Genomic DNA, 12,526 nt, shown 5'->3' with positions numbered 1-12,526 from the left:
GCTCTTTTGCCTGTAAAAAAAAAAGAACACAACACCCCCCCCAACATTACAACCCACCACCCACATACTCCTATTCTAAACCCACCCAAACCCCCCTTAAAAAAATCTAACACTACCCCCCTGAAATTCTCCCTACCTTGTCTTCACCTAACCGGGCTGAACTCCTCATCCGATCCGGGCGATGTCGTTATCCAAGCGGCAAAGAAGAAGTCTTCATCCCGGCGATGTCTTTATCCAAGCGGCAGCAAAGTCTTCTTCCATCCGGCAGCATCTTCCATCAAGCGGCATCTTCAATCTTCTTTCTTTGCTCCTCCGACGCGGAGCATCCATCCCGGCCGACGACTGAACGAGGAATGAGGTACCTTTAAATGACGTCATCCAAGAGGGCGTCCGTCGAATTCCGATTGGCTGATAGGATTCTATCAGCCAATCGGAATTAAGGTAGAAAAATCTGATTGGCTGATTGAATCAGCCAATCAGATTCAAGTTCAATCCGATTGGCTGATTGGTTCAGCCAATCGGATTGAACTTGAATCTGATTGGCTGATCAGATTTTTCTACCTTAATTCCGATTGGCTGATAGAATCCTATCAGCCAATCGGAATTCGACGGACGCCATCTTGGATGACGTCATTTAAAGGTACCTCATTCCTCGTTCAGTCGTCGGCCGGGATGGATTCTCCGCGTCGGAGGAGCGAAGAAAGAAGATTGAAGATGCCGCTTGATGGAAGATGCTGCCGGATGGAAGAAGACTTTGCTGCCGCTTGGATAAAGACATCGCCGGGATCGGATGAGGAGTTCGTCCCGGTTAGGTGAAGACAAGGTAGGGGGATTTTCAGGGGGGTAGTGTTAGGTTTTTTTAAGGGGGGTTTGGGTGAGTTTAGAATAGGGGTATGTGGGTGGTGGGTTGTAATGTTGGAGGGGGGGTGTTTTTTTTTTTTTTTTTACAGGCAAAAGAGCTGTTAACTTGGGGTAAATACCCCGCAAAAAGCCCTTTTAAGGGCTGGTACAGAGCTGGGTATTTTATAATTTAGAATAGGGTAGGGAATTTTTTATTTTGGGGGGCTTTATTATTTTATTAGGGGGCTTAGAATAGGTGTAATTAGCTTAAAATTGCTGTAATCTTTTTTTTTTTGTAATTTTTTTTTTTTTTTTGTAATTTAGTTTAGTTTATTTAATTGTATTTTTAGATAGATATTTGTAGTTTATTTAATTTATTGATAGTGTAGGTGTATTTGTAACTTAGGTTAGGATTTATTTTACAGGTAATTGGGTAATTATTTTAACTAGGTAGCTATTAAATAGTTAATAACTATTTAATAGCTATTGTACCTAGTTAAAATAAATACCAAGTTACCTGTAAAATAAATATAAACCCTAACATAGCTACAATGTAATTATTAATTACATTGTAGCTATCTTAGGGTTTATTTTATAGGTAAGTATTTAGATTTAAATAGGAATATTTTCATTAATAAGATTAATATTAGATTTATTTTAATAAGAGTTTAGTTAGGGATGTTAGAGTTAGATAGGGTTATTATACTTAATATATATATATATATAATATAATAACGATATTAACTATTTTAACCCTAATATAATTAGGGTTAATATAGTTAATATAGCTGGCGGCGGTGTAGGGGGATTAGATTAGGGGTTAATGTGTTTAATATAGCTGGCGGCGGTGTAGGGGGATTAGATTAGGGGTTAATACATTTATTATAGGTGGCAGCGGTGTAGGGGGATTTAGATTGTAGGCAAAAGAGCTGATTACTTTGTGACAAAGCCCCGCCAAAATCCCTTTTAAGGGCTGGCAAAAGTGCAGTTTACTTTGGGGTAATGCCACGCAAAAAGCCCTTTTCAGGGCTATTTGTAGGGTTAGACTTGGGTTTAGTGGTAGGGATAGTTTAGTATTTTAGGGGTTAAATAATTTAATATAGATGGCGGCGGGGTAGGGGGATTAGATTAGGGGTTAATAATTTTAAAATAGATGGCGGCGGGGTAGGGGCTCACTTTAGTGGGTAGGTAAGGTAGATGGTGGCGGTGTTAGGGGCTCACTTTAGGGTGTTATAGATTTAATATAGCTGGCGGCCGGGTCCGGGAGCGGCAGTTTAGGGGTTAATAACTTTATTAGGTTGCAACGGGGTCCGGGAGCGGCGGTTTAAGGGTTAATACATTTTTTATTGTTAGGATAGTGAGGGGGGTTAGCGGATAGAGGGTTAGACGTGTCGGGCTATGTTTAGGAGGCGTGTTAGACAGTGCGGGTGATTTCATACTTTAGTCAGGTTTTGTAGGCGCCGGCAGTTTCTAACGTGGCGCAAGCCACTGGCGACGCCAGAAATTTGTACTTACGCAGATTTCTGGACATCGCTGGTTTATCCGACTTATGCCAGTTTAGCATCTGACGGCGCCGTATATTGGATAGCTCGAGTTGCGAGCTGAAACTGCGGGCGATGCGGGTTCCCTCGCTTGCGCCGCAAACTACGCCATATATCGGATCGCGCCCCTAATGAGAAACTACTAGTTACCCCTTTCAATGATTGTACATATTAGTTATGAATAACTGGATATATGTAACTATACCATCATAGACATACATATCTATAACACAAATATATGGACAGGGGGGTGCTGACTGATGTGAGATACAAGAAGGACAAGAAGTGGATTACCAGTAACTCAGCACTCAAAGTAGTTAATCTAGGGAACATATGTTACATAAACCAGGGTGGGGAGAGTGCCACAAAAAGGGGGGCAAGGTAAAAAATAAAACTTAACTTTTACTAAACTCTATTAAAAATAATAACCAATGTGTGTAATTCGTAGTGTGTTTAAAACTTAGATTAAGAACTGAAGAGAGAAACTGTCTGTAGCCACCACTAAGTTATAACAATACCAAAATTAGTAAACATAAACAGCCCCACAGCCCAGCTCAGACCACTACAAAGTGGTTCACGGATTGCAGGATAAGCTATCTAAGAAAGGGGATTGACCCCATCACATATTAAACTGCTCTATGCAATACTGGAACCCAGGTCAGTGCTGTTCTGAGACACTGTGTAAAGATCAATCTTGATTAAATAGAGGACATGGCCTCCGATATATCAATTTGCAAGCAAAGTAAACGGTATTGTCATACTATGCAAGGGAGCAGGTTCAGGAGTTGGGAGCTGTTGTGCAGAGGTGTCAGGTTCTGGGGTTAAAGTTGTGTTTTGTCTGCGTGTGTCTTTCCTTTTTGGCATAATTAAACAGGTACAAGGTTTTAGGAAATAAAGGTGATGGTTTTATTTATAGGATAATTAGCAATGCAGATATATGCAATTAGATAAGGCAATGTCTATAGGCTTTAGTATTAAGCAGGAATACAGATCTTTGTAATAACAGGCAGGATACTTGCATATGCTGTAGACTGGAACTGTGTAATAACAAGAAGGAATACAGAGCTTTGTAATAACAGACAGGATACTTGCATATGCTGTAGACTGGAACTGTGTAATAACAGGCAGGAATGCAGGGCTTTGTAATAACATGCAGGATACTTGCATATGCTGTAGACTGGAACTGTGTAATAACAAGAAGGAATGCAGAGCTTTGTAATAACAGACAGGATACTTGCATATGCTGTAGACTGGAACTGTGTAATAACAGGCAGGAATGCAGGCTTCGTATAACAGGCAGGATACTTGCATAAACTGCAAACTGGAACTCGATAGTATCAGGTAACAAGCAAGCAAAAGTACCTGAGTCAGTCTTTAGGAAATAGAGAATTAGGCAAGATCAATTGCCAGGAAATCAGTCCAAAAACGAAACACAGTGCCAAGGGAATATCCAGAAGAGTAGTCAGGAAATGAAGCAGAAATCAGGAACCAGGAAATCCAAACAAATCTGTATTTCACTCAGGAAACAGGACCAGAGGGTCTTTCAGAGTATAACACTCAATGTCAAGGCCTAGAACTGCCAGCAAACCTCCCAGATATAGCAGGCTGCTGATTAAATGATTTGTTTCAGCTGGTAAGCAGGTGGAGCCAGAGAGCCAAAGTTGCAGCGAACAGAAAAACCCAATATTCTTAGCCTGTGATCAATCCATCTGGTGGCAAAGTGGTAAAACAACAGGCTGGGAAGAACAGTAGTAGAAATAGAGACAGGTCCCAGGTTCAATTCTAGGCTGGATCATGACAGGTATACAATAAAAGTGGCTACAGGACACACAAAACACGCCTAATGCGCATTTCGCCGCTAGCACGGCTTTTTCAAAGGGGTTAATAATTATAATGTAGGTGTCGGGGGCGGCAGATTAGGGGTAAATAAGATTATGGGTGTTTAGACTCGGGGTTCATGTTAGGGTGTTAGGTGTAGACATAAAATGTATTTCCCCATTGGAATCAATGGGGCTGCCTTAAGGAGCTTTACTCTGCTTTTTTGCAGGTGTTAGACTTTTTTTCAGCCGGCTCTCCCCGTTGATTCCTATGGGTAAATCGTGCACGAGCACGTTACACCAGCTCACCGCTAACGTAAGCAGCGCTGGTATTGGAGTGCAGTAATGAGCAAAATTTTGATCAACGCTCACTTCTTGTCTGGTTTGTAAAAACACGTAATGCCAGCGCTGTCTGTAAGTGAGCGGTGAGCATAAACTGCTCGTTGGCACCGCACAGCCTCTAAGGCAAAACTCGTAATCTAGGTGATAATTAACCATTTCCCATTTTGGCATAACCAACACTGTTATGTATACTTTTTACCTCTGTGATTACTTTGTGATGTATAAATCTTATAACGTTAAAATGAATCAGGGACCAACTAACTTTGAGCAATACAGTATGTCTAAATGACAAAATAATAATATCTTTTTCACTCATGACTTGGAGATATCCAGAACATGTAACTGAATGGGGTTTAAACAACTTCATGACCAGGTCTTTAACAGGTCAATATTAAAGTCATCATGCATAAAACAATATTATTTATAATCTTGGCAGTACAAACTATTAGATCATCTTAAAGAGACATTAGGTAGCTGGTGCAACACAATGTTAAAAAAACAAAAGCTTGAAAAACCCCCCATAAAAGCTGCTTCTAGAAAATACAAAATATATAAGACATCTAAAGAATGTGGTAGTAGATGCAGACTCTAACCATTAGTAAAATCTCAGACATGGGAAAGTCTTCATAAACATAACAGTTAGTATGCCCTGTAGAAAAAAACCCCTACAAGAATTATCACTCACAAATGGTGTAATATAATTGAAGTAAGCAATGATAAACCTAATTTATAGGTTGTATCCTACTGCAGTAACTTTGATAGATTATAATGCATATGGACCCATACGAGCATTAAGGCGCAATTAGTATATCGGTACCCCTTAGCTGGATAAAGTCTTGCCTTGTTCTGTTCCCACAGTCCAGGGAGAAAAGTCTGCCGGACAAGCATCTCAGAATTTATAGGCAAACTTCATGCGCCGTTTTGGGTATTTCACTGGGGAGGGTGAACAAGCAAGCATCCCTTCAATTTGGCGAGATCTTCTCGTTCTTGTCTGGAGTTAGATGCCTGAATTATCAGTGATTCCATCTGCCGGCTGTTCTCTTTGCTAGTTCAATATAAAAGATGCAAACCGGGGAGTCTGTTTAATTAAAATCCAAATTCTTTATTTCTTTAGCATTTAAAATCCGCTAAACAGCGTTTCCATACTCCAAAATAACCTGGGGAATGTGACATTAAAACAGCATCAGGGCACAGTGTCTTCCTTTTCTGACCCATCTGACCCTGAGTGTATTTCCTACCTGCTGTCTGTGTATCTGCATGTTCTCAGTAACATTACCCTGGCTCTGTCAGTAAAAGTGTGTGACAGAACCAGTCCCCGTGTCAGTGCTGAGTGAGATGGTTTTTTGTTCCAGGCGCCTATAAAGTGTGATGATGTTGCTGTGTATTTCTCTATGGAGGAATGGGCATATATAGAGGGACACAAGGAGCTTTACAAGGACGTCATGATGGAGACTCACCAAGCACCAAGGACTATGGAGATCCCAAGAAACGAGAGCTCAGGTAACGCAGTGCAGTAATAAATATCTCACTCAGGAAATGCACATACACTACTGACGTGACAGAGTAAATCTGAGTATAAACATCTTTTTTACTCAACTTATATATAATACAAAAACACAATTTATGCTTACCTGATAAATTTATTTCTCTAGTGGTGTATCCAGTCCACGGATCATCCATTACTTATGGGATATTCTCATTCCCAACAGGAAATTGCAAGAGGACCCACAGCAAAGCTGTTATATAGCTCCTCCCCTTCCTACCATATCCAGTCATTCGACCAAAAACAAGCAGAGAAAGGAGAAACCATAGGGTGCAGTGGTGACTGTAGTTTAAATTTAAAAATAACCTGCCTTAAAATGACAGGGCGGGCCGTGGACTGGATACACCACTAGAGAAATAAATGTATCAGGTAAGCATAAATTGTGTTTTCTCTAGTGAGGTGTATCCAGTCCACGGATCATCCATTACTTATGGGATACCAATACCAAAGCTAAAGTACACGGATGAAGGGAGGGACAAGGCAGGAACTTAAACGGAAGGTACCACTGCCTGTAAAACCTTTCTCCCAAAAATAGCCTCCGAAGAAGCAAAAGTATCAAATTTGTAAAATTTTGAAAAAGTATGAAGCGAAGACCAAGTCGCCGCCTTGCAAATCTGTTCAACAGAGACCTCATTTTTAAAGGCCCAGGTGGAAGCCACAGCTCTAGTAGAATGAGCTGTAATCCTTTCAGGGGGCTGCTGTCCAGCAGTCTCATAGGCTAAGCGCATTATGCTTCTTAGCCAAAAAGAAAGAGAGGTTGCCGAAGCCTTTTGACCTCTCCTCTGACCAGAGTAAACAACAAACAAAGCAGATGTTTGTCGAAAATCCTTAGTAGCTTGTAAGTAAAACTTTAAAGCACGAACCACGTCCAAATTGTGTAATAGACGTTCCTTCTTTGAAGAAGGATTAGGACACAAGGATGGAACAACAATCTCTTGATTGATATTCTTGTTAGATACCACCTTAGGTAAAAACCCAGGTTTGGTACGCATTACTACCTTATCAGAATGAAAAATTAGATAAGGAGAATCACATTGTAAGGCATTTAACTCGGAGACTCTACGAGCCGAGGAAATAGCTACCAAAAAAAGGACTTTCCAAGATAAAAGTTTTATATCAATGGAATGAAGAGGTTCAAACGGGACACCTTGAAGAACCTTAAGAACCAAATTTAAGCTCCATGGTGGAGCAACAGGTTTAAACACAGGCTTGATTCTGACTAAAGCCTGACAAAAAGCCTGAACGTCTGGAACGTCTGCCAGACGTTTGTGCAAAATAATAGACAGAGCAGAAATATGTCCCTTTAAGGAACTAGCTGACAAACCTTTTTCCAAGCCTTCTTGGAGAAAAGATAATATCCTAGGAATCCTGACCTTACTCCATGAGTAGCCCTTGGATTCACACCAATAAAGATATTTACGCCATATTTTATGGTAAATTTTCCTGGTGACAGGCTTTCGTGCCAGTATTAAGGTATCAATGACTGACTCGGAGAAGCCACGCTTTGATAAAATCAAGCGTTCAATCTCCATGCAGTCAGTCTCAGAGAAATTAGATTTGGATGGAGGAAAGGACCCTGAAGTAGAAGGTCCTGTCTCAGAGGCAGAGTCCATGGTGGAAAGGATGACATGTCCACTAGGTCTGCATACCAGGTCCTGATGCTTTCTCCTGCTTGATCTTGGCAATCAGTCGAGGGAGCAGAGGAAACGGTGGAAACACATAAGCCAGGTTGAAAGACCAGGGCGCTGCTAGAGCATCTATCAGCGTCGCCCTGGGGTCCCTGGACCTGGATCCATAACATGGAAGCTTGGCATTCTGTCGAGACGCCATGAGATCCAGTTCTGGTTTGCCCCAGCGATGAATCACTTGTGCAAACACCTCCGGATGGAGTTTCCACTCCCCCGGATGAAAAGTCTGTCAACTTAGAAAATCCGCCTCCCAGTTCTCTACACCTGGGATATGGATAGCTGATAGATGGCAGGAGTGAAACTCCGCCCAGCGAATTATCTTTGAGACTTCTAACATCGCTTGGGAACTTCTTGTTCCCCCTTGATGGTTGATGTAAGCCACAGTCGTGATGTTGTCCGACTGAAATCTGATGTACCTCAGAGTTGCTAACTGAGGCCAAGCCTGAAGAGCATTGAATATCGCTCTTAGTTCCAGAATATTTATTGGAAGGAGAGACTCCTCCTGAGTCCACAATCCCTGAGCCTTCAGGGAGTTCCAGACTGCACCCCAACCTAGAAGGCTGGCATCTGTTGTTACAATCGTCCAATCTGGCCTGCGAAAGGTCATACCTTTGGACAGATGGACCCGAGATAGCCACCAGAGGAGAGAATCCCTGGTCTCTTGGTCCAGATTCAGTTGAGGGGACAAATCTGTGTAATCCCCATTCCACTGACTGAGCATGCATAGTTGCAGCGGTCTGAGATGTAAGCGTGCAAACAGCACTATGTCCATTGTCGCTACCATTAAGCCGATTACTTCCATACACTGACCCACCGAGGGGTGCGGAATGGAATGAAGAACCCGGCAGGAATTTAGAAGCTTTGATAACCTGGACTCCGTCAGGTAAATTTTCATTTCTACAGAATCTATCAGAGTCCCTAGAAAGGAAACTCTCGTGAGTGGGGATAGAGAACTCTTTTCCTCGTTCACTTTCCACCCATGCGACCTCAGAAATGCCAGTACTACGTCCGTATGAGACCTGGCAATTTGGAAGTTTGACGCCTGAATCAGGATGTCGTCTAAATAAGGTGCTACTGCTATGCCTCGCGGCCTTAGGACCGCTAGAAGCGACCCTAGAACCTTTGTAAAAATTCTTGGGGCTGTAGCTAATCCAAAGGGAAGAGCTACAAACTGGTAATGCCTGTCTAGAAAGGCAAACCTGAGAAACCGATGATGATCTTTGTGTATCGGAATGTGAAGGTAAGCATCCTTTAGATCCACTGTAGTCATATATTGACCCTCCTGGATCATAGGCAGGATAGTACGGATAGTTTCCATCTTGAATGATGGAACCCTGAGGAATTTGTTTAAGATCTTTAGATCCAAAATTGGTCTGAATGTTCCCTCTTTTTTGGGAACCACAAACAGATTTGAGTAAAAACCCTGTCCTTGTTCCTCGTTTGAAACAGGATGGATCACTCCCATAACTAGGAGGTCTCGTACACAGTGTAAGAATGCCTCTCTCTTTATCTGGTTTGCAGATAATTGTGAGAGGTGAAATCTCCATTTTGGGGGAGAAGCTTTGAAGTCCAGAAGTTATCCCTGGGATATAATTTCCAACGCCCAGGGATCCTAAACATCTCTTGCCCACGCCTGGGCGAAGAGTGAAAGTCTGCCCCCCACTAGATCCGTTACCGGATAGGGGGCGTTGCTTCATGCTGTCTTGGAGGGAGCAGCAGGTTTTCTAGCCTGCTTACCCTTGTTCCAGGTCTGGTTTGGTTTCCAGACCGCTTTGGATTGAGCAACAGTTCCCTTTTGTCTTGCATTAGAGGAGGTTGATGCCGCACCTGCCTTGAAGTTTCGAAAGGCACGAAAATTAGACTGTTTGGCCCTGGATTTGGACCTGTCCTGAGGAAGGGCATGACCTTTTCCTCCAGTGATATCAGCAATGATCTCCTTCAAACCAGGCCCGAATAAGGTCTGCCCCTTGAAGGGAATGTTAAGCAGCTTAGATTTGGAAGTCACGTCAGCTGACCATGATTTAAGCCATAATCCTCTAGTGATACATTTTGCAAAGACATAATATGATCTTTATTGCTTAAAGTTAAATCAGTACATTTGGTACACATTCTCAGAGGGGGTTCCACCATGGCTTTTAAACATAATGAACAAGGAGTTTCCTCTATGTCAGACATGTTTATACAGACTAGCAATGAGACTAGCAAGCTTGGAAAACACTTTAATTCAAGTTAACAAGCAATATAAGTAAACGGTACTGTGCCTTTAAGAGAAACAAATTTTGTCAAAATTTGAAAAACAGTGAAAAAAGGCAGTTACACAAACAAAATTTTTACAGTGTATGTAATAGGCTAACAGAGCATTGCACCCACTTGCAAATGGATGATTAACCCCTTAGTTCAAAAAACGGATAAAAAAACGACATAGACGTTTTTTAACAGTCCCAGCAAAGTGCCACAGCTTTACTGTGGCTCCTACCTTCCCCAATAAACGATTTTAGGCTCTTTAGAGATGTCCTGTAGCATTCAGGGGACTCCTAAGGAAAACTGGATGCCTCTGTCTGTAATTTTAACTGCGCAATAAAGCGCTAAAATAGGCCCCTCTCACTCATATTACAACAGTGGAAAGCCGCAGGAAACTGTTTCTAAGCAAATATAAAGCCAGCCATGTGGAAAAAATTAGGCCCCAATAAAGTTTTATCACCAAGCATATATAAAAAACGATTAAACATGCCAGCAAACATTTTATATAGCATATCTATAAGGGAAATACCCCTGAGAGTAAGCATGATACCAGTCGTTATTAAATCACTGTATTCAGGCTTAACTTACATTTATCAGGAATCGGCAGCATTTTCTAGCATTTCCAATCCTAGAAAAAATTATAACTGCACATACCTGATAGCAGAATAAACTGCACGCCATTCTCCCTCTGAAGTTACCTCACTCCTCAGATATGTGTGAGAACAGCAATGGATCTTAGTTACAACCTGCTAAGATCATAGAAAAACTCAGGCAGAATCTTCTTCTATCTCTGCCTGAGAAGAAATAGCACAACTCCGGCACTATTTAAAATAAACTTTGATTGAAGAAATAAACTAACTATTTTTCACCACTCTCCTCTTACTACATCCATGCACGTTGAGAGTTGCAAGAGAATGACTGGATATGGTAGGAAGGGGAGGAGCTATATAACAGCTTTGCTGTGGGTCTTCTTGCAACTTCCTGTTGGGAATGAGAATATCCCATAAGTAATGGATGATCCGTGGACTGGATACACCTTACTAGAGAAAACAATTTTTGAAAGGGTTTGTTCAGAGAAAATTTTGTCATGAATATTAAAGGAATTTATATATTAATATTTTTATATGCAACAATGTATTTATGTAACAAACTATCAGGAAAGGCATGTCACATTCTTAGGTTTTGATGCACTTGTCATTATCTGTAGGATAAGGTAGGTTTATTCAGCAACAAATCATCTTTAACCCTTTCGCTGCTAAGCCTTTTTTCTTCCCAGTGCTGAGCCAATTTTGAGCTTTTTCGATACCTATATTAAAACCCTATTGTTAGTCATATTTCAGTGAGTGACCCACACAAATTTATATATTATTTTTTTCAGCAGGCCCAGCAGATTGACAATATACCATTTTTATATTTATAATTCATGGCATGTGAGATATTTGTGGGAAAAAATCTGTAAATGTTAGTAAATATTATTGAAAATGGCCCAGTAACTGCTGTTACTGTGATCACCTTACTAAATTGTCATCAAAGGTAGCCAAATGGGAAATAGGGGCCCATACAGGCTTTTGGGGCTTATAATATAGATTAAAGAGGCCCCATTGGGTTTTACAGAAATAAAAGCACTTTTTTTCTTGCAAGGTGTTCACTGTTACCTGACTATACAAACAATGTATTTATTTTTTTAAGAGAGGGACTTAGTCCCTACTAGAAAATAACTTTATTAGGGCTCTCTAGAAATACCAGAATTTTTTTGATCACGTGAGTGATATCGGGTTCATCGTGCACATCAGAAGGAGCATGCATATTACAGGTTTAAAGAAAATCTTTTGAGCGCAATTGAATTTAATGCGCACCTGGATAGTGTGTCTTCAGAGCTCTGGTTAACTGTTACATGAGACAAAAAAGTGACACAAACCCCACATTTAAAATTCACTGCAAAGTACAGTTACACTCATAATAGCACTTTCTGATAAATATTATTTAATAAAAAGATTGCATAAAAAAAAGTTATAAAGATATGAGTTCTCAGATGTTAGAAAAATAAGCCAAGCAAAGGGCTTTAGCATAGATATACATGATTAAGTGTGTGTGTGTGCATATGTATTTATATGTCTGTCTGTGTATGTGTGTGTGTGTGTGTGTGTGTATGTATGTATGTATATGTGTGTGTATGTGTATATATATGTGTGTGTATATATATATATATATGTATGTATGTATGTATGTATGTGTGTGTGTTTGTGTCTGTGCGCATTAGAGCCCTTTTCAGTCAAGTAGCTGAAAACATGTAAAATCATATTTATGCAATATTCATATTTAATTAAGTGTTTAGCTATGTATTTACTGTAAATATTTCATATTCCAATGTTATTTACATAGGAGAATTTATGACTTGAGAAAATGCAGTTGGAGTTGGGTGTTTTTTTTAACTAAAACATTTATCTTTTAACTACATTTTAAAGATCATGTGATTTCTCTTCCAAAATGAGGGGTCTTGGAGGTTTGTAGCTG

General features: G+C 40.6%; 1 protein-coding gene across 1 annotated transcript in view; it reads left to right on the top strand.

Moving 5' to 3' along the window:
- The window catches only part of LOC128643361 (gastrula zinc finger protein XlCGF66.1-like), a 93,637-nt gene that overhangs the window by 30,332 nt on the left and 50,779 nt on the right, over positions 1–12,526 (top strand). The window contains exon 4 of the mRNA XM_053696292.1: positions 5,893–6,040. Coding sequence (XP_053552267.1) covers positions 5,893–6,040 — 148 coding nt within the window. The remainder of the gene's footprint in view (positions 1–5,892; positions 6,041–12,526) is intronic.

The sequence above is a fragment of the Bombina bombina genome, unplaced genomic scaffold, assembly GCF_027579735.1.
Source record: "Bombina bombina isolate aBomBom1 unplaced genomic scaffold, aBomBom1.pri scaffold_543, whole genome shotgun sequence".
Taxonomy (NCBI): domain Eukaryota; kingdom Metazoa; phylum Chordata; class Amphibia; order Anura; family Bombinatoridae; genus Bombina; species Bombina bombina.
Note: the sequence above shows the minus strand (reverse complement) of the source record. Positions and strands in the feature narration are given on the sequence as shown.